The sequence below is a fragment of the Panthera onca genome, chromosome D2 (assembly GCF_046562875.1).
Source record: "Panthera onca isolate mPanOnc1 chromosome D2, mPanOnc1 haplotype 2, whole genome shotgun sequence".
Classification (NCBI taxonomy): domain Eukaryota; kingdom Metazoa; phylum Chordata; class Mammalia; order Carnivora; family Felidae; genus Panthera; species Panthera onca.
The window spans coordinates 56,792,963-56,819,861 of NC_138349.1; the positions used below are offsets into that span (position 1 = coordinate 56,792,963).

At 56.7% G+C, this 26,899-nt stretch overlaps 1 protein-coding gene across 7 annotated transcripts in view; it reads right to left on the bottom strand.

The window, feature by feature from the left end:
* Positions 1-26,899, bottom strand: part of LOC132684662 (uncharacterized) — a 79,959-nt gene that overhangs the window by 18,204 nt on the left and 34,856 nt on the right. For 6 of the 7 annotated variants that reach the window (XM_078434329.2, XM_078434327.2, XM_078434326.2 and 3 more), the window contains 17 exons: positions 21,556-21,600; positions 20,654-20,686; positions 19,897-19,923; positions 17,324-17,377; positions 16,431-16,517; positions 14,769-14,822; positions 13,592-13,636; positions 13,146-13,211; positions 11,954-11,977; positions 10,158-10,220; positions 9,051-9,095; positions 8,522-8,674; positions 7,807-7,905; positions 6,265-6,309; positions 3,718-3,759; positions 2,774-2,800; positions 1,769-1,849 (listed from right to left, as the gene is read on the bottom strand). In XM_078434329.2, coding sequence (XP_078290455.1) covers positions 1,769-1,849; positions 2,774-2,800; positions 3,718-3,759; positions 6,265-6,309; positions 7,807-7,905; positions 8,522-8,674; positions 9,051-9,095; positions 10,158-10,220; positions 11,954-11,977; positions 13,146-13,211; positions 13,592-13,636; positions 14,769-14,822; positions 16,431-16,517; positions 17,324-17,377; positions 19,897-19,923; positions 20,654-20,686; positions 21,556-21,600 — 990 coding nt within the window. The remainder of the gene's footprint in view (positions 1-1,768; positions 1,850-2,773; positions 2,801-3,717; positions 3,760-6,264; positions 6,310-7,806; positions 7,906-8,521; positions 8,675-9,050; positions 9,096-10,157; positions 10,221-11,953; positions 11,978-13,145; positions 13,212-13,591; positions 13,637-14,768; positions 14,823-16,430; positions 16,518-17,323; positions 17,378-19,896; positions 19,924-20,653; positions 20,687-21,555; positions 21,601-26,899) is intronic. The other variant, XM_078434328.2, reaches the window with a different exon arrangement.

The window sequence follows — 26,899 nt, forward strand, 5'->3', positions numbered from 1 at the left end:
AGACTGGAGGTTTTCAGGGCATATGTGGGCCACTGACATATTTTGCACAATCTGCAGAGTTGCAAGGAATTTTGACTTCACGTTAGAAAATGGGGAGATGCCATGTAAAATGCCAGATGTCCAGCTTCCTTTGAAAAATGAGACTATCCGGAATACTGGACCCTCATTCCCCCAAGGCAACAGTCAGCTGAACTGAGGAGGGACGGCTTTCCTTAAGAAGGGACCCATGGTCTCCAATGGGCCACAGTCCCCACGCCTCCCTATTGTCTCTCCGAAGTCCCCGTCTGTTGCCAGCTGTGAATATGCTTGCTCTGTTGTTTTCCTAAGCTAGCAAAAGTATTTCCCTGTGCCCGTTTCGCTATTGAAAGTTGACAGGTTGAAGGTAGACTGGCACTTTGTCTTTCCTCTGGCACTTTCTTTGTTTATGTGACCTGTTCGGTCTCTGTGCCATTTGCATTTCAACCCCTGGCTCCAGTCCCCAGTGTTCACTAGGGTGTTGGGGCCATGAAGGCGGACAAGGAGAGATCTGTGGTTGAGCGGGGGCAGGAAGGCTCTTTAACAGTAAGGAGCATTTAACCATGCCGGACATAGCCTGAGACACAGGAAAATGTCTGTTCAAGTCATCAGTTTTCTTTCAGGTACATCAGCTCCTTAAATGGTCCTACATTTGATGCGCTAATGAGGGTGGAATCATACCTTTTGCTCTTGCTGTTTGGTTGCTGTGATTATATTAACCAGACCTTCGAGCCCTGCCAAGCTGGGGTAATTGGGTTTCTCTTTGTTGGAGAACAAAGCTGTTCTTTACGGCTTCCCAGGGTGGGAACTGGCCTCGTGCCTGGGACGGAGGAAGCCCCAGTGGCTGGAATGAGCCCCTTTTCGAGGCTGAGGCCTCAGTGAAGGAGCAGCCTCTGGCGTGGCCTGACCACTGACTTCACATATGCCATCAAGTGACCCTCTTTCTTCTCTGGGGCCATCAGTAAAATGAGGAGATGGACCGCGAATGACCACACTAGCTCTAGAAAACCAAGCCACGAAGAGTGCCAGCCCCTCTGGGGTGTGAGGGAGGATGAAGCCCAGGGCTCCAGGGAGGGCGAGGCGGTGACAAGGCCATGAGCCCCCTGGAGTTTGGGACAAAAGATTCGCCCAGGCCGGGCCCCACGTCTGGAAATGTAGATGCCTCCCAAGCAGCCCCTCGCCCTGACCTGGGATCTGATCTCAGGGCAGGCTGCGACGAGAGATCTGAAAGGCCTTAGCCTGCTGGGACCAGAGAATCTGCCTCTGTACAGGCTTTTCTGCCGTGGCCAGTGCTTAAGAGCAGAGAGCGGGGGCTCTGCTCGGGTCTCAGTAGGAAAATAAGAGAGAGACGAAGACGTTTCACTGTCTCCTTGCCCCCAGGTCCTTCACGCTGGGGTCCCAGGAAGGCAGAGCTTTACTGCCTCTGAATCAGGCACATGTAGGCCAGAGGCTGTTCTCAGGCCACTTGTGGCTCTCCAGCTGGGTGCTCCTTGGGGGGGGGGGGGGGGGTGTCATATGTAGCTCTCTATTCCCCCCACACCCAGGCCAGGACCTGGCCCAGAGGGAGCCCTCGGTAAGGGAATTAGAGGCTATGACCTCGCCCGGGGTAGGAAAGCAAAACCACGCGGAGTTCGGGGATGCTCAGAGCTTGAGAACCTGTAGCAGTGTTCTCCTGGGGTCCCGTATACCACCCGGCCTCCTCAGGACCACCCAGCTGGGCTCCTCACGGTGCTGCTGGCTCTGAGATACTTACGGGTAATCCCAGCGGCCCTCGGTCTCCTTTCTCTCCCTGGACACCCTTCTCTCCTTTTGCTCCATCCAGTCCCGCTTCCCCCTGAAGGAAAGGGAGGGGGGAAGATCACAGATGGGCACGTCTCAGCCACCTCAGTGTTGCGTCCTGGGATCCTGGAGGGTGGGGTGGGTTGGGGAGATGAGGGCAGGTAGAGGATGAAGGAGGGAGGCGGTGGAGGTGGCTGGCCCAGGGATGGCAGGCTGGAGACTCCAGGAGTCCTTGAATTCCTAGCCTGACTCTCCCTCAGTTCGAGTCCTCAGTATGCCTGTGGTGACTGGGAGGTCCCCCTAAGAAAAGGGGGTGGAGTGGACACAAGCCCACAGGGCAATTCCAGGTGGGGCTTGGGCCTAAGTGACCACTTGTATAGCAGCAAAAGTGGGGCCCTCCAGACACTGGCAGGTGCCTGAAATGCCAGCATGGGAACCCCGAGGCTTGCAAACTGACTGGGACAAGAAATTGCCCAACAGTCCCCTGAAGTATACTGGGGCAGGAAGTAAGGGCCAGTAGGCCATCAGCGCCCAGCCCCTCTTACCCAGTTGGAATGCTTTTGAGCGGGGAGCCTGGGAGACCTCCAGGCTAGAGACCAGTGGGTTTGGACCCGGGGAGGGGGCCCACACTACACCCCTCTCTGTCTCCCACCCAAACTTCAGGGCGAGTGAAGGATCTGGGGTGGGTCACACGGAAAAGGATTTCATCGTCTGCTAAGAATCTAACCTGTCACTCACTGGGTGGATTAATGGATGGGAAAATTCTAAATCCAAAGCCCGCCCAGTGTCAATGATGGATGTGAAAAGGACTGTAGGACTTCATTCTGTCCTGATTGTAGCCACTGGCTAGAGGGTCACGCGATTCCATTTAGGGAGGGGGTCAGCTGGGCCACCTGTCTCTGAAGGACTTTCTTCCTTTGCAGCCCTCACCCCTCGCCCCTTCCCCTGCTCCTGCACTTGTCACATGACCTCTTCTTACCTTTGGTCCAGGAACACCTTGGAGTCCCTGCATTTGGAAGCAAAACAGGGGTGTCTCAGAACTGCATTTCTGGTTAAGTCAAAAATACCTTGTCCACAAGTTGGACCACGAAAGAGCAAGGGCCTAGGGTCCCTGCCCAGGGGAAGCAGAGGGGATGCTAAGGGGGTTTGTGCTTGGGCCTCCCTGGGGCGGGGTCTGATCCAGGCTCCCCAGCCAGGGACTGACAGGGAGTCTCTCTGTAACCCCCACAGCTGACCTAGAGTCTCACGAAGGGAAGATTTGGAAAGAACACAGCGAAAGTGGAATAAATTAACATATGCAAAGTGTTTGGAGCAGTGTTTGGCACATAATAAGTCTCGAAAAATGTTGGCTACTCTCATCATTACTACTCCTACTTCTGCCAGTGACAATGGGTGACACAGTGCCCTGGGGACTGTGAACCCCACAGAGGAAGGACCAGCATCTGTTGGTTGAGGATGCTTGGGGACCTTATAAAGGCCTCATCTTATCACCTGTAACCATGGAAAGGCCGATCCACTGGGGCTGGTCTTAAATCACTGTCTCTATTAATCTAGTTCATTTTGCTGGCCAGATAGCAGAAAGAGGAAACAGGAGAGCAGACGCCTGATGGCCAAGGGCAGAGCTTAGTGACAGAGGGACTCCTGCAGGGCCGTGGGACCAGACCCCAGGGCTGCCCGGCCACTCCACTGTTTTTGGGAAACCCGGCAACACCCAGGTTCTTTGGTGTCACTGAGGTGGTGCCTGTTTAGCAAGGGAAGGAAAAGGAGTAGGGAGGGGTTTGCGGTTGAGAAAATCCCACCCTGGGAGGAGGCCGTGACAGTGACCTGAGGCCTCTGAGGTTGACCCCAGTGACTGCTGCGGCGAGGGGATGTCAGGGGCCCAGTTAGAGTGGACTGAAACACTGACAAGCCCTCCAGACTTACCGGAGGTCCGGGAGGCCCCTCTGGCCCTGGGGGCCCAGGAACCTAGAATCCAAAGGGAGATGGTTAGCCCACCGCCTTTACGCTCCAAGTGGCCTCTCCTTCTGACATGGCTCAGGGTCCAGCTGGGGACTGACTGCAAAGCCAGAGGAAGACAGAACTGCCCAGCATGTAGTCTCCCAAAAGAAGGCTTAGAACAGGGCAGAAACTCACAGCAATTGATTAACCTGTACAATATTAAAAAAAAAAACACAAAAAAAACCAACCCAAACATTGCCAGGAAATGCTGTCGAAACGTCTAGACTTCCAGATTTTCTTGAAAAAAAAAAAAAAGAGAGAAAGAAAGAAAAAAAAAAAAAACCATCTGGCAGCACTAAGACTCTTGTTCATGCCTGGCAACAATTGCCTAGAGCTGAATAAGAGGTTTCCCCTCTGGGGCATGAGATCTTCCGACGACCCCAGTCCCCACCACCCCCTATTGTCTTTGACCTTGACCTTTACCTTCATTTGTTGCATGCCTGGTCCTTGCAGGCATTTGAATTTGAGATCTTTGGCTTCAAGGAGCAGAGACTGGTTATGTGGAATGGGGGGGACGCTGAGCAGTTTTGGAAAAATGTCCCTCAAGTCTCCTCGGGTCTGTAACAGAGACCGCTGGTCTCTGTTTCCCTTGAAGACACAGTGAGGTAGAACAGATTCACACTGGGCAGGGAAGGGGGAGGGACCCAGGGGGTCTCTCTCTCTCTGTGGAGGATGCTGTTCATTGCAGATTCTGTTTCTGATCAGGATGGACATCCATTTGCCCACAGTCAGTCACCCAGGAGGCAAGGGGAAGTCCTGCCTGCTCCTTTCTGAGCTGCTCACCCCATTTCAACTTTGAAGCTCTTCTCGCCTTCCCAGAGTTAGAATCCCATGGAGTGTGGCCGGGGTGTGACCTCTCTGCCAGGCCATCAGAGAGGAGCTCCCTACACCGGGCAGAACTGGTACCTCTAATGTCTCTTGGATCTGTGGACTTCTCGGCTCAACCTCTGGAAACTCGATTTTCTTTTGTGAAAAAGTTTACTGCTTTTTTTCTTATTATAAATAAGTAGTTCATGTATCCTGATTGTGGTCGAAGCTACCCAAACCTATGTATTGAATAAAATTCACGAACTATACAGACGTCGATTTTACCGGATGATAATTTGGAAAATAAAATAATTAATAACAGACCCATTAAAATATTTTGTAAATTACAAGGGATTGAAAGAATGAAAAAGAATAAACATCTGAATACTAATATTTTGCTTTATTTCCTTCCACGCTTTTTTGATGCGGCGTAAAATGTATTTGAATACGTCCGTACTTAATGATGATTATCATTAATTATATATATATGATTATATATATACATGATACATATACATGATATATATATATATAATTTATGATGATTATCATAAATTATATCTATATGTATAATTTGATTCTCTGCTGGTTTTTCATTTAAGTAGAACAAATTTTTCTATGTTTTGAGTACGTTCCCCACAAGCGTCCTTTTCATGGCGACTGCACGGCACGTAATGAGTTCCTCCCCAGCTGGGGCTCGGAACAGTGCTTGGCACAAACATTCTCAAACATGGGGACCCTTATTACCAGTAGTATTATCAACCATAAGTTATTGAATCATTTCCTTCTTGTTAGAAATGTAGCCTGTTTCCAATTTGTACTTTAAATACTTCTGGAAGGAACATTTCTATGTGTGGTGCTTTTCCCGCATTTCGGAGCATTCCGTTAGGAGACCATGCACGTCCACCTCGGTAACCATATCATATCATCAGGTTTGTCTCCCTAAGTGAGGCTGGGCCTTGGTGACACTGAAGGTGACCAGGGGCAGGGGACCTCTCTGGGGGCTGGGAAGCCTTGGTGGTCTCTTCCTTGGCTCTGTCTGGGTGGCCTTGGCCCACCCACCAAACGTCCTCTCCCTCACATACCACTGAGCTCTGCTGCTTTCCTGGCTCTTTCCCTGAGCCTACAAATAGGCTGGAATCCCTCTCATCTTGTGAGAACCTGACTTCCATCCTGAGTTCCTCTCCACTGTTGTGTCCTCCTCCCTTCACCAGACATCTCTCAGAGAATAACGTGTCTCTCTGGAAAGCCCGGCTTCCGGAGCTTCGAGGCAAACTCCTACAAAGTCTTCAAGACCCTGCTCAAATGGCCCATCTTCTAGGATGCTCACCTAACTCCTTGAGCTGCTAACCATTGTATGCTTGCTGCTGGGACTGTTGGCTGCATAGAGACGGCTCTGTTTCTTTTCCTACCTCCAGACTCTAGCACCGGGAACGAAGCATGGCGGGTGCTCTGTGAACACCAAGGGGGAGACCGTGAACCGGGGCTCTGAGGCCGAGCCTCTATGTTCAGTGAATGTTCAGCTTCTTCCTCGGTCCCTGTGTCGGGCAGTTGTGGGTTTCTTTCTAGAGCACAGGAACCCTGGAGGGGCTGTGGTGTGATGAGACCTCTGTCAACCACCCCCCCCACCCCAATGACACAGAAGGTAGGGCAGGTACAACCTACCTCCACTCCTGGGTCTCCCTTCTCCCCGGGCTCTCCTTTCTCTCCCTGTGGGCACAAAACACCACGGTGTGGATGCCGGCCCTCAGGGAAGGCTGGCACAGGAATACGCTCAAATGTGTGACAAACCAACCAGCACTAGACTAGGCCTAGGTGTGACCGGGGGACATCTCGGAGGCTGAGGAGGCAGTCAGCCTGATGGATGATGCCCCGGCAAGGGCCCTGAGATCGCGGTCTTCAAGACTCTGCGGTCCCATGGGGCGCCTGGGTGGCTCAGTCGGTCGAGCGTCGGACTTGGACTCAGGTCACAATCTCACGGTCTGTGGGTTCGAGCCCCACGTTGGGATTCTCTGCCCCTCCCCTGCTCATGCTCTGTCCCTCAAAACTAAACATCAAGAAAAAAAAAAGACTCTGTGGTTCCATCCCACGGGAGGAGAGGCCGATACTGTGTGTGGATCCTGCCGTGCACAGACCCTACAATGACCGGAAACCCGTTTCTAACCAACAGAATATGGCACCTGGCAAAGGTGATGGGATGTCCCTCCTGTGGTTATGTTACAAGTTCACGGTACAAACTATAACATACACATGTTAAGGTTATGTTAGAAATATGTTACACACACACACACACACACACACACACACAGCTCTGTTGGAAGCAGGCACTGAGAGACTCCTGCCGGCCCTGACCTTGAAGAAGCAAGCTGTTCTAATGTGAACTGTCTGTCACGGGGAACAGCCCGCACTGGCAGCCTGGAGTAGCTGAGGGACGCGGCCCTACTATGGCAAGGCACATGGTCCTACTATGGCATGGACCATGCCAACAGCAGCGAGCTTGGATGAGGACCCGGGTGAGAACAGAGACCAATAGCCTGACCGCAGCCCCAGGCAGAAGACCCGGTAGCCTAAAACGCCTGACCCACAGACACTCTGAGGTCACAGGTGCACGCTGTCTTAAGCGGCTGAACTTGTGATTTGCAACACAGCTGCAGAAATGAATACGGCTCTGGGAACAGAGCAAGGGCCCGTGGTGGGAGGGCGACGAGGAAGCTCCCACACCACATCCAGGAGCAGGTCCCCCGCTCCACACTGGAGGGGACACGTCAGGAGGCCGTGAGCTGTCCCCCTGTCCCATCTGGGTGGGGCAGCCCCAGTTAGTGGCTCCCGAGGGACTCCTGCGCTGGGTCAGAGGTGGGGCGGGTTGACCTCTGAGGTTCTTTATACTTCTAAGAGGAGAATTCTGAGTCTAAGATTCTAGCGCCTTTGAACCAGGCTGGTGCCTGAAGGCAGGGGCCGCCGTGCCGTGAGCGGAAGAAGTGGGAACCACTGTTCACACTCCAGTCAGTACCTTGCACGGAGTAGCTGCTCATCAAGAGAACACGCCCGCCCCCCACTGAGGCCAGCCAGGCGGGCGGGGGTTAATGCAGCATCGTTATAGCGCCGGGCATCCGCTGGGCTGGTGACCACAGCGAGGGCGCCCCTGCTCGCATGCCCTCGTCCACAGCTGCCTGCTGACAACCTTGATACCCTGCCCTCTCGCCTTACTGTAAATCCCGGGAGCCCGATCGGGCCAGGCAATCCTGTTGTTCCGGGTCTCCCTTGGCCACCTGGTTCTCCTTTCTCCCCAGTTGGGCCGTCTAGACCCTACAGATCGACAAAGATTTCTGTTAGTCAAGAGCAAGGTCATCAAGTGGGCCTTTGCGACCAACCGTGGCATGCACACATGGCTCCCTTCCTCCAAGGGCAGGTGTCTAGGATGGTGCCCATTTCACAGATAAAAACCACTGAGGCCCAGAGAAGATTCCCAGGTCAAGTCGGCAGCCTGGCTGGACTGGGTACGGTCCTTTCTTTGTACCTGCAGCCTCTCCGGGGTGTCAGGCTTCCGCATACTTTCCAAAGAGGCACATTTACACCTACGACTTCATCGCCTTCCCAACAACCCAGTGAAGGGTCCAGGGGAAGCATTCTTATCCCCATTTTAGAGATGACAGAACAGGTTCTGCAAGGCTCAGCAACTTTCCCGAGGACACAGGAGATGACAGAACAGGACCAGTTCTCCTGAGATAGGAAACTGGCCTTCATAAAAGAAAAGGGCGGGGGGGCTTGAAGGGAAACCCAGCTGAGTCTCCTGCCCCCACTTCCTGGCTGCAGGTCTCCGGCCCAGGCCGCAGTGGGGACCCTGAGGAAGCCATGCTGGGGTGGCACACTGTGCAGGCATACACGCGTCACAGGGTAGGGTCCCGGCCGGCCCAGCACTCACCGGTGGGCCTGCTTGCCCCGTCTCCCCTTTCTCCCCCTTTTCTCCCGGGCTCCCCACGTGTCCGTCTTCACCCTTCATTCCTGTGGGCCCAGCCTTTCCTGGGGGGCCTTGGGGACCGGGAGGGCCCATGTCGCCTGGTTTGCCTCGAGGTCCCTTTAGAAAATATCAGCAATACTTATTTATATACACTAATGGAGAAAAGAGAGAGAGAGAGAGAGAACAGGAAAGAACGGGAGGTCCAAAGGATGTGGCTCTTCAGTGCTTGACTGGCCCAGGCGAAGAGCCTGTCCACTTTCCCTGGGAATTCTAGAAACTTCCAGCCCAGCCCAGCCGGGTCTTCCTGGCTCCTCTGGGGCCGGCAGTGTGGGGCTCAGGCTTGCGTAGGGTTGGCCCCCACCTCCCCTACTCTCTTCCCCACAAGGCCCACACCTGGGCTTCTTCCAGAGCCTTCTGTCCCCCCTCCCGGTCCCCCTGCCAGCCCAGGTCAAGGTCCATCTTCGGAGGCTTGTCTGGGAGTGTCTGTTCTTACCTTTTCCCCATCGTGTCCTGGAGGGCCTGGAAGTCCAATCTCCCCCTGTGGCCAGGACAACTAAAGGTCACTCTCAGAGCAGAGACGAATGATAACTGTCATTTATGGGGCGCTTCCTATGTGCCAGGGTCCCCCGGAGCTATGTACTTGCACTGCCTCCATTTCCAGGTGAGGACCCCAGGGCAGAGGTGTGTGCCCAAGGCCTGCGGTCTGTGCAGAGTGGAGCTAGGTCCGAGTCCGGGCCTCCTGGCCCCACAGGCCACATTTTGGCCACAACCTTACGTGCTGCCACTGAGGGCCCTGGGTACTCCCTGGGGGACTGTTGTCTCCCAGTGCCCCCCAACCCGGCCCTCCTGTCCCGTCTGCCCCAGGGGGAGCTCCCTGTATCTTCACGTCAACCCAAGCCTCTTCTTTAGGTCAGGGAGGGAGATAAAGGAGGCCTGGTCTCTGTCTTTGAGGCCAGTAAACAACGAGCCACGTCTCCAAGGCAAAATGAGGCTATGAGGGGAGCGGAGAGGAAAGGGCAGTGAATTCTGCCTGGTAGATCAGGGGAGACTTCAAGGAGGAGGTGGCCTTTGAGTTGGGCTCACACTATGAGGAGTGGGAAAGGTAGGGGAAGAGGGGAAGGAGCTTCAGGGCAGGGGCCCTCATGAGCAGAGGACAGAGGGGCAAACGTGCAGGGTCTTCTGAGAAAATCACAGGGGTGAGGCAGAATATAAAAGAGCAAAGGCAGGGAGTGAGGGAGGAGGGAGATCGGGGAGGAGCTTAAGTGCCACGTCGCCTGATGGGTAGGTTGGGGGTCTCCACATGGTTTTGCCTGGAGCATGGCTTGTCTAGACCCAGGCTCCACCACACCAAAGGAGCCTGTGGATTACAGGAGCCCAAGTCAGGCAGCAGAGCCGAGGTGGCCGGTGTAGGGGTGGCTGCGATGTGGGCAAGGTAGGGCCTGGGGCGCCTGGGAGCAGCGGGAGGAGTCACAGGCCAAGTTGCCATGGTGGCTCTGCAGGGAACACTAGAGGGTCACCCATTGGCTTCCGCACTCAGGGACACACGGGGTACCTCTGCGGGGCCCGCCCCCCCCCCCCCCCTTGTCAAGACAAGTGTTACCTTCTGGCCTGGGATCCCTGGGGCTCCGGGTGGGCCGATTTGCCCGGGAAGACCAGGGGGCCCCTAGGAAAGAAAAGAAAGACCCGTGGAGGAACTTTCCAACCAAGGAGGCGTGGCCTGTTGCCAGAGGGGTGTGTGTGGAGGCTGGTTTCCGGAGATCAATCATTTTCAAACATTTCATCCTTTTTGCAAAGGAAACAGTATGGGGTTCCCACTGTGTAAGCCAGATGAGCCCTGAGTGCGTCTGGGTTAGAGTGATGCTCCCCCTCCCCACCGACCTAGAGCCACGCCTAACAGCCTCTCCCTCTTCTCCCTCTGAACATCCCTGGGGGCTCCTGGGCTCCAAGAACATGATCCTGACCTCTCCTGATGGGGACTTAAAAATGCCTCCAGGAAACAGTCCAAATAGCCATCAGCAGGTGAAGGTCTGCGACAGCCCATACAATGAAATATTACTTAGCAGTAAAAAATGAAGCAGGCACTGGTTCCTGCCAGGCCACCGATGAAACCCAGACACATTATGCTGAGTAAAAGAAGCCAGACACAGGCAAGAATACAGTGTGATTCCATTCAAATGACACTCCAAGAAAGGCAAGTGTAATCTACTGTGACAGAAAGCAGATCCGTGGTGCCCCGGGGCTGAGGGTCGGTGTGGGATTGACGCCTGAGGCACATAAAAGAACTTTCTGGAGTGACTGGGGTGGAGGATACGTGGGTATGTGCATTCGTCAAAGCTTATCCAACTTTACCCAAAAGTGGGTACGTTTTATTGTGTGTAACTTATACTTTGAGGTTGATTTTAAAAGAACCAAGAATTCCATGAAAGTTCAGCTCCGAATACTACTTCAAATAATATATTTTAATGTTCCCAAACGAAGCTCATCGATTCCAGAATCGTGTGATGTTAATACCCACCTCCGGGGTCAGGGGATGCTGTGCCTGGTGCTTGATTCTGGATCTGTACACTGCCTAAGCCTTCTGTGGCACGTGGCCGTGAAAAATAGTAAGTGAAATGAAATCCCAACAGTTTGAGAACTTTGTGATCTCCTTTCTTCTCTCCACATGGAACTTAAACCTCGGGGTGGTTGTGTTAACCATAAATATTCACCACAAAAATGCACAGGCCTGTCACTGGTAGGTGTACAAGTAAAACCTGGGCTTGGAATTCTCTGGCTTTCTGAGTGCAGAAAATGAAATTGATTCCTAGGGAAGGTGAAAATGCGGAGGTTGAGTTGCTACTGATTTTTTAGGGTTATGGATTTTATTGGCTGAAGGTTGAGAAAAACGAGAAGCCTATAAAAGCATCTTCCTTGGGGCACCTGGGTGGCTCAGTCGGTTAAGCGTCGGACTCTTGATCTCGGCTCAGGTCATGATCTCACGGTTCATAAGATCGAGCCCCGAGTCGGGCTCTGCACTGACCGTGTGGAGCCTGCTTGGGATTCTCTCTCCCTCTCTCTCTGCCCCTCCCCTGCTCACACTCTCTCTCTCTCTCTCTCTCTCAAAATAAATAAACTTAAAAAAGAGCAGCCTCTTCTCTACCTCCATCTCCTCGACACAGCTTTATGGAGAAGCATAGGAACACGCTGTCCAGAGGACAATTGGGACCCTGGGTGGGGGAGGCTCCTGAGACCCCCCTGCTCGGGCTCCCCTCACCCTCTGCCCCAGCACTTCACGGTCAGTCCAAACCCAGATGCCTAGCACCTGCTTTCTGGAAGCTACACCTCAAGTCCTTGCCCTCCCCTGGCCCCCAGCCCCCAGCCCCCAGCCCTGCACCCAACAGAAAGGGGAAGACTTACCATCAAGGCCAGCGTTCGGATCTCCTGAAAACCAAAGCCACGCAGTCAGTTGAAGAACAAGTCCAGAGCCATCTGGAGGCACCCCTTGGCCCAGGCAACGTGGGAGCTGGGCCTCCCCTTAGGAGCACAGTAGGGGTAGGCCCTGCTGGTGGGCTCCGTGCTTCCCAACCCACACCACCCCACCTCTCGCACTGGGCAGACAAGTCCCTACGCCTCACCAAATGCTGCTCTGAGGCTCTCCCACAACAAACTCAGTCAAGTCCCGAAATGGACCGCAGACTTCCCTTCACTTTGCCAAAGCAGGAGGGCACAACACATCTCTTAGTCTCTCTAATCACCGACTGGGACTCTCCCTTGTTCTTTCCTCTTCCCCCAGAGCCCAGATTTCCAGCCTCCGACATACTTCCTCATAAACAAGGGAGCCGCTCAAGATATGGAACCGTATAGGAAGATATGGAGCCACTCAAGAAATCAGAGGGACAGCGTTGGCATGAAATCAGGATTATACACCTTCCAGATGGATTCACAGAGGTACTTTCTTTTGAGCGGTGGTTCTCAACCCCGGGGGTGAGGTTTGGCCCCCAGGGGACTTTTGGGAATGTCTGGAGACATATTTTGGTTGTCACAACTGGGGGAGGGGTGCTAGCGGCATCTAGTGGTTAATCACCCTACAACATGCAGGGCACCCCTCCCCCACAACTCCCAACGAGCATGCTCTAGCCATTCATGGCGATACCCTGCTTCAAAGGGTGGGTACCATATGAACTTGAAACGTGATTAAATAGGCACGCAAAGGAGATATGTTTCAGAAAGACAGATTCTACCATGTGAAAGGGCTATTGAAGAAACGGGGCTCCAGAACCCTGGATAGGTCAACATCCCACAGGGTGCCAGGATGCTCCAGTTACGGCTCTCAGTTCCCCAGAGCCAGGATAACCCGCCAGCCGGGCCACACCAAGGGCTGGGCCTCCCGGCTGCCAAACGAGGGAGGTGCATTTTCCCGGAGGCTGCAGGCAGAGGCCAAGGGAGACAGAGCAAGGGGGCCTCTCTTCTGGAAGCTCTGCCCATTAGCCTGGCCTCAAGGACACTAACTGGGGTGCTGGAGCGCTCCCTCATCAAGGCCGTGGTGCAGAGCCTTGGAGGCCCCCGGGGCATCTCCAGATCTCTAGAGTCTGGGTTAGCCCCCACTCACCTGGAGAGCCTCGTTGATGTTCCCATTATAGTCCACCATTTCTTTGCCTGGTTCCCCCTTGCTGCCCTGCAAGACAAACGTGGTCTCACCCCCCGGCCCGGGGCCCAGCAACCGCTGCCCGCTGTTAGACGGGATTGTCCCCAACACGGGTGATGCCTGGCTGCGCCCGGGTGGACCTAGAGCAGCAGGATGGGGAGCCTGTCAGCGGGTTCCCAACACTGAGGCAGGGTGCCCAGAGGTTCCACGACGAACACAGAAGACTCCGTGTGACAGCTGGGGACTAGCCAGGCCTGGAGAAGACCGAGTCCAGTCACGGCTGCGGTCGCGAACCTCCTGCCACAATCTTTCCCTCCCTCCCCGTCAAGACCCAGAGTCCAGCCACCTCGTGCCGTGAGCCCAGGGAAGTGAGATGTCGCACTGGGACTCTGGGCGAGAGACGCACGTACCTTGGGGCCAGCCGGTCCCTGTTCTCCGGCTGCTCCGGGCTCACCCTGTCGTATGACAAAGTTGGAGTGAGACGCAGTCAGGGCTGGGTACGAGAGAACCTGATGTCCCCAGAGGGCCGGGAGGCTCATCTCAGCTCAGGCCAAGGGGCTGCAAACGTCCCTGTGCGTTAAAGTGCCGGCTCTACCCCTCCAGGAAGCGTCTCCACCCGAAGGCCCTCTTCTGTGCCTCCCAGCGCCTCTGGGCTCCGCTGCTTTTCACTGGAAGGACATTCTTTCTGTCCTGTGTTAGTGGTTAGGGACTCCACCTGTCTGCCTGGCCACCTCTCCCCAGCCCCTAAGTCAGCCACCTCCTTGGGTGCAGGGACCAGGCCCTTTGCTCCGCTGTATTTCCAGTCAGCTCAAGGAGCAAGAGCTCAGTAACTTTTTGCCAATGGCCTGGGTGGTCGTAACTGCCACGGAAGGACCGTGGGTTCTTCCAGAGGCCTGAGTGTGAAAGCCCCAAACTGCAGGATGGAAAAAGGGAGTTCAGCGTAAGGGGAACACTCAACCTCCCTGGTGGGTGGGGTGGGGGTTGCTCCTGCTGGAAAGAGGACAGAGCTATGGGGGAAGAAATGAAAACAAACCACACTTCCAACTGTTCTGGGACAACGTTAACATTCAAGACAAATTTCAAAAGTCAAGATAGAAAGTAAAGATAAAGGGACAACAGGCCCTTTAATAGAACTCAGCTCCTCGTGACCCTGCAGTGGGCCAGCTCATGGAGCGTTGAGTCACTGCCACCTGCAGGTAACCTGACCCTTACGCCCCTGTCCCCACAGCATTTCAGTTGCTGAGCACCTGTGAGGGATGGGGCAGCACCGACCTGACCCTCCCACAGGAAGGAGCCGGAGAGGAGTGGGAGCCCCACCTTTACCAGCGGCGTGGAAGCTCACAGAAGCAGAGGCTCTGGGAGGCTCCCTGGCCCAAGCGTGCACCCCCGAGCCAGCCTTTGCATGACTGCTGACTTGGGGGAAGGCTCTCCCCAGCCTACAGGAGTGATGGCCCCAGGAGTCACGGCCCATCAGCCTTGTGCCCTGGGGGTCCAGCTGTGGGAATGGCCGCCATGATTCTTTCTCTCTCTGAGCTGGGGCCTGAGCTCCCAAGCTGCCCCTTGTCTCGGAACTGGGGGCCTCTGTACCTTGTCTCCTTGCCGTCCCGGGGGGCCGGCCTGGCCATCAACACCAGCTTCTCCCTGGGGAAGAGGAGAGACACGGGCTGAGGGTGTGCAGGGCAGTTCGGCCGGCTGCCTAAGGGGCCACACGAGGGCCTTGCTGTTGATGTTCTGGGTGTTGAGTGTCTTCGGATCTCCGTCAGTGTCTGCACTGGCTTCTGCTAACTCACCTCCTTCTACTTATCTGACTCCCACCCAGCCAGCCTGGGTCTCACCTCCTCCTGGCAGCCTTCCCTGCCTACTCCCTTCCTCCTCTGAGTCCAGCACGGCTTTCTGGGGTCTATACCGCCCTGCCGGGCCCTCCTCATTTCTTGATTAACACACACAGGCCAGTTCTGTGGCAGCCCCCATGTGTGGACTGCTGGCTGCCCCTGGCTTCAGGGGACCAGGTCACTTTGGAACCTGGGACACTTGGAAAGGCACAACTCCTCAGGTCCTGCCTGGGAGACAGAGGGGACCGAGAAGGCCCAGGGCATGTAGGGAGGGGCGCCAGGAGGTCTAGGAGGGGAGGTGCAGAGAGAGATGGGAGGAGGCCCACTGCACATACTTCCCCTAGTCAACATTTTGCCTGGACTTGGAAGGAGGACATAGGTTTGGGAGCAGCCTTCTATCTTTCCTCCTTTTTGTCCCAGGATGTAGGGATAGTCCCCAGCCATCCTTAACCCCAGGTCAAGACCCAAGACATGCCAGGTATCCACTCCTTGAGGGGTCGGTGGGACAGATTGGGACAGACTCCAGCCCCGGGGATCCCAGAGCCCAGGTGGCAGGGCTACCTTTGGCAAAGCTGGTGATCATGACAGGGCACAAGCCACAGTCAGGTGGGCATGTGGGGGTGGGCCCGAGACCCTTTCTGCCACTTCATCTCACCTGTCTATGGGCTTCCTTCTGCCCCCAACCCCCTACACTATATCCGTGTGAATTGTGGGTTTGTTTCTCCTGCTAGACTGTGAGCAAGTGGAGGGCAGATTCTCTGCAGGCTTGCAGCCCAGGAGGGGCCCTGCTCACAGCCACCCCTTGACAAACGTTGGTGGGATGAATGTGTGTGTTGTCTGAAATCGTGTCATGAGTCCTTTCCTTACAGGCCAAGAGAAAGAACGTCCCATGCTCCTATGCTACTAGCATAAACCAAGTAGCACAAAAGGCACCTGCTTTGGGAAACCCAAATCTTACCGTTGCATTTCCACCCAGTGCCAGGAAGGTGAGGGCTGTCCCATTTGCAGATGACCCCACTGCTGCTCCCCAGCCCCTTCCCCCCACCCCGTGTGCCAGCACCCGGTGGTGGAGCCCAGCTGATCCCTGATCTTGACTTATTCTGAGCCTGGGTGAGGGGCCTTTCTGTCTGTCCTAAAGGTTCTGTAGCCATTGGTTCCTGACTCAGTTATATCATAGCCATTTGGATCAATGGGACCATCTATCCGCCCTCTTGACTGTTTCCCTTGCATGGTCAAACAGTCACCACTTAGAATCAGGCCCTCGGTCCAAATTGCCTTTGTAGAATCCACTGGAAAACCAACACATCTGGAGCATGAGAGAGGGCAAGGTGTTCAGGACAGAGTCCCCAAGAATGGGCTGAAGATAAAGGCCACAGACAGCATCCCCCTTGAGTGCTGATCCCACAGGGAAACTCACCTTTGGGCCTGGGGGCCCAGGTAGCCCTGGGGGGCCGGGCTCCCCTCTGCCCCCTCCAAAGGAGTTGCCAGCGTCGCCTTTTTCTCCCTGGGGGTGGAAGGGTGGGAGGATGGGAGGTAAGTTAACCATCACTGGGTCCGTCTAGCTCTGGAAGGAGGTGGCTGATCCCTGTCTTTCCCCCTCTCGTGGTTCCACGGGGTGGAGATAGCAGACCACCCCTCAGTCCAGGCCGGGCCCAGGGGCCCTCAGAAGCCTGGCCTCGTCTTATGGGCCGTGGGATGTGAGCAGACAATGGAGCCAGCTGCAGAAGGGGAACAGGTAGGGAGCTAAAACAGGAGACCCATTGTAACTTGGGTCTAGACCCTCAGAGTGTGTCCATGGACACTTCCTTCAGCGGGTGGGGAATATTTGGCATGTGAAAAAGGAGTCTGGTGGCCAAAGGATGTCAGGAAAGGCAGAGTGAAATGGAGCAGGGCAGGCTCCTTCCCTGCAGGGTGCTCTGAGGCCCTGACGGGCTAGGGTGCCTTGTGCCATCCCAAGGGGCCTGTCTTACGCAGCTCTCCCCAAACGTATTTGACCTCTAGTCTTTTGTTTTGTTTTAAATGGACCGTCTGATGGATCTCATGTACTAGGGGGCGCATTTTCAGAGCTGGTGCAAAGAGATCTGACAAGGTCATAGCTACTGGTCTTTGAATATGACGGGTTTTTTTTTTTTTTTTACCAATCAGGGGCTCCCACATGGTACCCCACACAATAATCTAGCTGCGTTGCAGCTGCTTTCCCCCAATCTGGGAGGGACACCTCCCGTGCCGGGGCCTGTGTGAATGGTCAGGTGCGGATGAACACCAAGGCCTTTACACGGAGCCCACCATTCAGAGCTTGCCAACACCCACCTTCTGCCCCAGGAGGCCGAGCAGCCCGGGGGAGCCTGCAGCCCCCTTTTCGCCCTGTGGAGGAAATGCAGACAATGCAGGGTTAGGAACGGCTTCTCCAGGACAACCGGGAAGGCACCGGCCCCACCAGCATGGAGCTGAGGCTTTCTCTGTCCTGCTTCCCTCCCCCTCTGGGGGCCATTTCCTGAAAGACTCCATTTCCTGCCAGACCCCCATCTGCACCTGACTCCTCCCTTGGGCCACTTCATACTGGTGACGGCCTGCCTCCCTGGTCTCCTGTTCCCATACGGGCTGGGCCCACATCATTCACGAAGCGACAGGGACCAAGAGCACTTAGCCCCTTTTGGGGTCTTCTGGGGACAGGTGAACGGTTTAGAAGGCCGGGAGTCGGGGAAGCTCTTTAAAGTACTCTGCTCTTTTCATTTTTTAAAACGTCCAGCATTCAGAGCTCCCTGGTCTCTGCCTCCCTCCTCCCTGCCTCCAGGGAAGACAAAAACCATCTAACCATATTTTGAGAAGTTTGCTTCCTGTTATGGGTTGACTCGCGTCCTCCCCCAATTCGTATGTTGATGTTCCAACTGCCAGTATCTCAGAATGTGACCCTCTTGGGAAATAGTGCCATCAGAGATGCAATTAGCCAAGCTAGGAGAGTCATACTGGAGTGAGGTGGGGCCCCTAATCCATACGACTGGTGTCCTCGCAAGAGGGGAAGTTTGGACACGGACATGCATACAGGAAGAACACCATGTCAGGATAAGGCAGAGACCGGGGTGATAATTCTCCACGCCAGGGAACACCAAGGCTGCCGGCAAACCAACAGAAAGGAGGGAGGGACAGAGCAGACCCCTCCTTCACGACCTGCAGAAGCAGTGAGCCCTGCTGACTCCTCGACCTCAGACTTCCGGGCTGCAGCACTGCGGGACCGTGACTTTCTGTGGTTTGAGCCACATAGTCTGTGGTCCTTTGTCAGGGCGGCTCTAGCAGACTAACACCCCTCGCTAAGCATCTTCTTCCGCCACGAAGAGCTCTTCCCATGACACCCGTCACAGGGCTCTGCTCTCGCTGCGCAGGTGAAGCGGCACCGTGGCTATGCGGGACCCCTCGCGGCCTCAGTGACAGAGCCAGGTTGGGCCCCCCCCCCCCCCCCCCCGCGTCCGCCGAAGCTCCGCCTTCTACATCATGGAGACGGCACTTTGCTCCCACAGAGTGTCTCCTACGGGGAGAGCACCCCCAAAAGAACCCCTGCAGGCCAGCGCTAGAGGGCGCGTTCTCCACAGCCCGGTGGCTGCTGGTTCTCCTAGGTAATAATACACACTGAGGGCCCCGGGGGTCATAATTTGCCAGATGTCTCGATGATTTTTGCCGCTGGAGCCACAGAAGATACTGCACCAAGTCTTCAGGTGGCCTCCCCTTGCCACCTGACCGTGCATAGAAGCTGAGTGACAAAATAGCCTGAAGCTGCTCCAGGGAGGAGAGGAATGCCGGGTAAGGGCCCACGTGCTGGGAGGGAAGGGAGTCCTGGGGCCCCAGCAGGCCCTGCTTTGCCTGGGCCGTGCCTGGGATGTGCCTTAACTGGGGTCTGCCCTGCCACAGGCCAGGTCTGAAGGGAAATTATACAGATGCTGCCCCACGAGGTCCTGGGGGATGGTAGAGGGGGAAGGCCTTCCTTCTGCTGGTCTTTCCTCCTGGGTCACCAACACTTTCAAGGAGGGAGGGTGTGTTCCCGAGTGCAGGATTTCTGAAGCTTTGCCGGGCCATCCCGGCACTCCCTCTTTCTGGGGACACATGCACCCCCCCCCCGCCCAGCACACCGCAGGCAGCACACCAGCCATGGGGGTGGGGCAGGGAGTGGGAGACCAGCAGAGGCCAGGATGAAGGGGACACACACTCAAAGACACAATATCCTACCCTCTGCCCCCTCTTCCCCGGCAAACCTGGGGGCCCTGGCTTCCCTGCTGCTCCTGGGTCTCCCTTTGGGGTAAGAAGAGAAAGTCACTGATAAGAGGATGGGGGTGGTGAGGGGTATGGTGGACAGTGATCATAAACCAGTGTTTCCAGAATACTAGTCCCATAAGATGTTCCTCTTAAAAAAAAGGATGATCTAGTCAAAAGAAAGTTTGGAAAGTGCTGCACCAGAAATTACAGTTTTAGAGCTTCCCAACACATATACGGCATCTTAAAGGTTCTGAGAAGGCCTGCAGTAAAGCAACCTGTGAAATAGTTTTTACGTCTGTATTTCCCAAACATATGTGACCATGGAAGCTTTTCTCGTGTTACGTCTCTTACAGTCCCAGACAAGAGAGACAGAGCTCTGTAGGCACAGGGGACAATAGTTATTGCCTGCTGGAGCTGGTGTGTAGGCAAGCTATCCGAGCTTCCCAGACCAGAATGCAGGGAGTGGGAGGCAATCCTGACCAGCAGGCCCCTCCTGGGTGGGCCGTCCTCCACTCAGCCAGGTCCCCAGCTCCGGGTCAGCCTCAGGGGGACCAGGAGCATAACAACAGCAGCCACTGTCACCTCCACCCCATGCTTGATGCTCCGTGCAGCCCAGAACATTCCCTCTGTATCAGTACCTTGGCTCCTGGGGTCCCCGGCTCACCCTGTGTGGAAAAAAAAAGAAGACTCAGGTAAAGAGATGAGGGAGAGAGAGAGAGAGAGTGAGCAAGCTAGTGTAGGAGCCATTAAGCAAAGGTACTCATGGGGTAGGTGAAGCATCTGGCCAGCCCACGGCTTTCCTTTGCCTAGGCCTCAGGTCCCAGGCCAAAGGAGGCCTCCCGGACGATTCCGTACCCTTCCCCTCGGTGGGGATGTGGCAATGTGAATGCCAGCGAGGCACCCCAGGTGGAGGGAGGGGAAGGAACGGGCGTTGGCTTTGGACAAGGTGTCCCCTGTGAGTGGCCCTGCCGGGAGATCCACACTTGTGCTTCGGGGGTCCGCAACCATCTGCCTACCAACCCAACGGGCGGCTCGGGTGGGGTTCGGGAGAAGGTCTCCTGTTCCCTGCTCTGAAGCTTGGCAAGCACACAGCTGCTGAATTCTGAGGGACGAAGGAAAGCGCCGGGTTCCCTTGCACACCGGCAGGGGGGTGAGACCTTTAGTTGAGGCTGGTAAACCTTCGCTACTTACTTTGCAAGGCTTAGTTAAGCCTCTCTTGCTCAAGTTGTGCATAAGGGCCTAAATGTGGCCTTAAGAGAAGTGTTTCTGAATCCTGTCTGCCCCCTCCTTGGTCCAGCGGCCAGCCCACTGAGTCCCTGAAGGCCCGATTCTGTCTTCCTCTCTCCTTTCCCCCCATCCTGCCCCTTGTGTGTTGAGCGACAACGTTCCACCCACCTTCATCCCCGCCACGGTGATTCCGGGAGCCCCCTGGCAGAGAGAAGAGAAGGCGTGGTGACTTTCCGCAGCTGGGACAGGCACGGAGGGAGCGGCCCGCCTCCCGGCCTCCCCTTGAGGGGGATGTGGAGCCAGACCACTGGCTTCTGCCCGCTGTCCAGACCCTCAGCAGGGGTGGGTGCCTGAGTGTGGCACGGGGAGAGCAGGCCCCGAGGAAGGAGGAGGCTCTGTGCCGGTGAGCTCCCCAGGCTTCCCAGCCGCCTGCTCAGGGGGCCCAGGGGGGCCCAGACGGGGGTCTCTCTGGGATGCAATGTGGGGAGGGCTTCCATGGGACAGGAAAGGAGGAGGAAGAGGAGATGGGAAGGAAGGAGGGTGGAAGGGAGAGCCGCACGGCAGGGGAGAATGGGACGTGGCTGATTTGACCCCTGAGCCTGCAAGTGGGGATCTTCTCACAGAGAGCTCTCTGGGCCTGTGCCCTCATGGACTGGGGAGCAACTGGGAACGAACCCCATTTCCACATCAGCCCAGGACCAACCACTTGGAGGTAAACAGGCTGCCAAAGGCACCCCTCAGTAAATCCCAAGTGGAGGTGATTTTTAAGGAGTCCCTACCCCCCGCGTGGGACTGCAGCCAGGGCTGGGGTGACCCGGGAAGCTTTGTAATGACCCAGAGATGCCCAGGAGGCGGCCTGGCCACGTCAGGGCACTGGTGAGTGTCGGCTCACGGGAAGAACAGGCTGGCACAGCAAGGGGAGAGGGCTGGGGAGGAGATGTGTACCCGCCTTCACGTCTTCACAGCGGCACATGGGCAGGAGGAGTGGGGCCTCCGAGGTGTCCCAGGGCTTGAGAGAGAGAGCTGGGGCTCAGGCAGGGGCTGCCTGGGATGGGGTGAGGGGCACGTACCTTGGCTCCGTGTTTGCCTGGCATCCCCGGCATGCCTCGTTCTCCCTGAAGGAAGAAACAGAAGAAACGCTGAGGAGAGGGCCTGACTTGCCTGAGGCCCTCGGCCCTTGAAGCATGGCCTGCAAGGATGTCAACGAGGCGTCCATCCTGGTTGGTCTGGAAGCCCGGGACGGCCGTGCAGCTCACGCTGAGCTTGGAGGACCTGCCACCACCGGCGGCCACCACAGGCCACGTGAACTCACGGAAGGGCCCAAGTCCCAGAGTGCAGATCACGGTGCAGGAAAGGCGCCCAGGGAGACGGGCCCACCAGCTGAGTCTGAGTCCTGAGGGGGCTGCGGGGGGAGCTATTCCAGATCTGCCACCAGCCAGGGGCCCTGCTGGCTCGGAGCTCAGTGCAGCAGGGCCATGGGTGGAAGGGGTTGCTTGGCCATCACCGGTGTCCCCTCCCTCCAGGTCCCCCCTGGCCCTTCTGGCCTTATTTTCTGGTGCCTGCTGGCTGGGCCACTTCCTCCCGGCCTCCTTGGGTCTAACTCCTCCAGAGGGCGTGGCGGAGGGTGGGCCTTGGTTTGGGGGGCGGGGACTGTGGGTGGAGGCAGGGCTGCGCCTGGAGCCCATCCAGAGGCCCCGAGGGGGTTGCGGCTTCAGGACATTGTGGGGTTTGCTCTACTGTCTCAGCAGCGTCCCGTCTTTCTCCTCAGGTTCTTTTGCCTTCCCCGTGAAAATGCCACACCTGTGGGGCCGGGCTGTGAGCTCAGGAAGGACAGGAGGTAGATGGGGCTGGAGATGACAGCCAGCGACAAATGGAGGTCAAGCGGAGATGATGAGTCAAGACTCACCTACTGGGTCAATGAAGTCGGGGGTGGGGGTGCTCGGGAGAGGAAGGAAGGCAGCTCCTGTCGCCATGAGCTGAACCCGAGATGAAGCCCCGGCCAGGGCTCTGAATGCCGAGCAGTGACAGGTGACAGCCACGAGCCTGCGGCAGCTGCTCGCCTCTGAGCACATCTGAAGGCTTTGGAGGGCAACGCGGGGCCCTGACAGACGCTGTCCCGGCCCAGCCTCCCCACTCGGGTCTCAAGAGCTGTGGCCTTCGGGCCAGGCTGCAGTTCCCATACAGGCTTCCGGGCAAGGGGTGACCTGGCCCCACCCGGCTCCCGTCTTTTCCGCTGCCCTCACCCCGTCTCTGCTATCTTCTGGGAAGTCCTGCCCACCCTTCTGCTCGCCAGAGGTAGAATGTCTTCCAACCTCTGTCCTGCATGACCGGGCCTCCACGCGGGCCTCCGGCTAAGCTCCCCAGTGCACAGGCTGGACAATAACTCTCCCCACTTCAAAACAGCCGGCGGGGGTGTGTGTGGGGCGGGGGAGCTGGTCACATACCACGTCCTCTGTGAAGGCTTTTGCTATGTGCCATAACCCAGTGCTGGCTCTTCAGCGTGGTAGGGACCACTGTGCATCTGTAATTTGCACGCACGGCCAGTGTCTACCTCCATCCTCTTTGGCCTAAGTCTCTGTATTCTGCAACAGGCCCGGAATCTTTAGCTCTAAACGCGGGAGCCCTTCCTCACCCTGGCCCACCAGGACCCCTGAACCACAGGCAAGGTCAGCGGAGCTGTACTCGGGAAGTGAACACAGCAGACGGGTCAGCGCCCCAGGTCTGCCCCAGCCACCGAGTTCCGGGAAATCCCTCTTCCGGGCCATTTACTGTGCCTGCCTTGTGTCTGGCATGGGGCTAAGTGCTTTCCAGCTTCCCTGTATTCAATCTCCAAGACTCTTCTCCGACGTGGGAATTGATGCTATTCCTGGTTCCCAGGTGAACAAACTGACTCAGAGAGAGAGGCCAGGTATGATCGCCAAGGTCGTGCAGAGCAGGGATTAGAACACAGGTCTTTTGTCTGCCAAAGCCCAGGTACCCATTTCTCTAAGCCGACCCCAAGCATCAGATGGGCTGATTCTAAAGTCCCTCTCTGCTGGAGGCCCCTCAGGTCTGTGCCTCATAGGGGTGAGCGGGTCAACTCATTGGGGGGCTCATTGGGTAGCTCACTGGGGGGCTGGGTCTTTGACCACAGGCATGGCCCAGAGGGAAGAGCTGGGTAGGGCCCCACCTGCCAGCACAGGTCTGCTCTGTGGCCAGCAGAGGGTGCCACAGGACCTCGTCAGAAAACTGGCGCTTGTGACCGATGGTGTCAGTGCCCGTTCCCCGCAGTAGCGCCAGCTGAGGGCCCCTGTCATCCTTTCCTTCAAAGAACCAGGATCTCCTGCTAACATTCCAACTGGCCCTAAGACACCAGGTGCGGGGAGGCACAGGTGGGAGATCGGCTTGGGTGTCCCTGACTATTCAGCCCTTCTTCCCTTGTCCTTCCCTCAGCCTTTCCTTAATGCCCCCGCCAGCCTCTTCCCACCCTGATCTGGGGAAACCGGCTGGGAGTCAGGAAAGGCTGTGTGACCCTGGGTAAGCCACCTTCCCTCTCTGGGTCCAGGATCCTCACCTGCAACGTGAGTTAGACTGGAGATCTCCCACCCACCCCTGCCCCACCCGCTTTCTCCAATCACCCCCAGCCCTGCCTAGGTGAGGCCTTGAGTGGGGTGAGAGGTCAGAGCTGGGGAGGGGCCCCTGGGTCTGTTGGCATCTCCAGAACGAGGCTGTGGAGGTGGGAGTTTAGCTGTGGGGGGAAAATGCTGGTCTAGGAGGGGTCTCAGTGGGTCTCTGCTTTCCTTCCCTCCTACCCGGGGGCGGGGGGACACCTGCTGATGCTTCAAGAAGGGGGGTGGCGGGTCTGCCCAAACCCCGCCTCTGGGCTTCTGTCTCCAACCTCAGCAGAAGCAGTGACACCAGCGAGTGAAGGTTTCTGGCTAATTGGGGTTGTCTTCAGCCCGTGCCAGCTCGTATGAAAGGACAAAACCATCCACTCCAGGGAAATCTGGGCCCCTTGGAGCCTAAGGAGGCAGCCCTCCTCGTTAGCGTGGCTGACCTTTGCCCCTTCCCTCCCCTCTGGGTCAAGTCTTTTAATTCTGCAGGCGACCCAGGCTCCCTTGATCCCATTCTCAGGCCTCCCTCACTCCCACCCCTCTGCTGGGCAGGAAGCAGGGGCACCCCCCGCTGACCCCACCCTGCAGGCTCGTTCCACTCTCATCAGGCCGGGTCTACCCCAGCCTGACCTCTGCCCTGGGGACTGACCTGGCCCTACTCTAGGAAGCACTGATTCCTGGATCTGTGAGGTGAGACAGGGGTGAGTCATTGTCAAGGACTTCAGGGTGGCTGTGGGCAAGGGCACCTCTTTGCAGGGAGTGAGAAGCGAGCTTCTGGGGGCTATCGCTAAAAGGGGGACCACGACACCTTTGTTCCCACAGTTTTTCCCCTCCATGTGTCTTTGTGGGGGCAGATTTACAAGCTCCTTCTTTCCAATGAAAAGCATTCCCCTTCAAAAGGCTTAAGTTTGGAATTGTGCTAAATTTCGATTCACTAACTTGCTAGTGTCTTCATCTCGGGTGCGGAGGGCGTCCTCCAAGTGTGTCCAAGTCCAAGATCCCCAATTTAACTCCTCCATATTTGCCTTCTCTTGTCCTCCCAGGGGGCCCCAGGAGCTCCCCCAGCGGGCTCCTGGAGACCCCTGCTGGGCCACCCTGCAGCTGCGGAGGCGGGCACCGCAAGTCTTGTCCCAGGTGCACAAAGCATGGATGGCACAGGCTGCAGTGGGAGCAGGCCAGCGACCCCCAGGCCAGGACATCCCCCCACTTGGGAGGCTGGCTCTTGACCCAAGAGGCTGTCAAGAACCAATGCCCGATTGCTGGCCGGGAACGGGTAGATTCCAGTCATTGTGGCTTAGAAAGCTCTGGGTGAGCACAGGTGGGTAGAGCAGGGGCTGCCTGCAATGACCTTGAAGGCCTGCCCTAGCCCTGACTTTTATGAGGCCACTGACTCTCCAGCTGGGCCTTGTACAGGAGCGCCTTGTAGCATCAGTAGGGTTTCTTTTCTGGTCCCCACTTCCAGGTGGAGGGACCCATCATTTACTGAGACGACAGGATAAAGGCCGGCTCCTTGGAGCACAAAATGGCCACGCTCCTGTCCCGTGGGAGCGGCCTCTTAATTGGTGATTTACTGCTTGTTGAACAAGCGGGGCAGGGACTTGGCAAGAAGACATAGGCTGGAGGGAGGTGGGGGGCTTCAAGGTCAGCTCCCAGCCAAGCGCAGGTCGGGCCAGAGGAGTGTGGGGTGATGCAGGGACCTCCCTAGCGTGAAGCTCCCTCTGCGGCAGGAGGGCGGGAGGGGCCCGGCAGAGCAGCTCCACACACAGACTCTTTGTTCTCTGCAGGGAGGAGGAAGGCCTGTCTGAGTGTGGGGAGTGGAAGGCTGCAGGGAAGGGAGGAGGTGGGGGTGTGTGGGGGGAGGCCAGCAGGCGGCTCAGGCCTCCGGCCTGGCCCAGGGCCCTTTCCCGGGCTGGGAAAGCTGGGTGAGGAGGGCTAATGTCTCTCTTTCCTCTAAAGGGTTTCTAGGACTCCCTTCCAGGAAAAGGCAGCTCATTTCCTTCTTCGCTGCCCTAGCCAGCTCCAGACAGGAGAGGCCTGGAACCAGGGGGATGCCAGGCCCTCCGGTAATTAGGACCGGCAGGAAGTGATCTTGGGAATTACCGGGGTCAGGCGCCCCATTGAAGGCCAGGGTTTTGGAAGGGCGGCTGGCTTGTAATCTCGATTTGAGATCGGTTGATTTTGTAGTTAGCTCCAAAAAGAAAAGTCAGCTCTAATTAATCTGTGGGCTTTGGAGTGTGGGAGAAACAGGGCCCAGAGAGCACAGGCTAGGGGCTGGAGGCCGGCGGGGTGAGACTCCCAGTCCCCGCGAGGCCTCAGATCTGAGGCCTATGTCGGGGATCCCTGATCTGCTTTAACTGAAATAGTCTGGATGTTCCCACTGGGATTTCATGGTTGTGAAAGAAAGTGCTGTCCCCACCCCAGAAGGCTCCTGCAGCCACGGCTGCCCTCGGCATGGAGCCCGGGGCTGCACGTGAGTGCCCTGTGGAGCCTGGGGTTGCTCAGGCCCTCTGAGAGCCATAGGGGTGCGGAGGGGGGGTCTCAGGCATAGCTGTGGTGGGGCCCTGAGACAAGCTGCCTTCTCCTGGTTTTACTGAAGGCCTGGTACCATGCTAACTCCTTGGGGCAATCATTGGGGGGTGGGGAGGGAGGAGGAATCAAGGCCAATGGACAAAGCGCTCCACTTCCTGGGCTCTTTGACCGAAATGCACCAAGGCCCCCGAGTTCTGCTCGCAGAGAGCCTGGGAAGCTCAGAGAAAGGCCTGAATCCAGCCACAGCCTTTTCTCATGGGAAGGAGATCAGCCCACCCCCACCCGTCTTCTT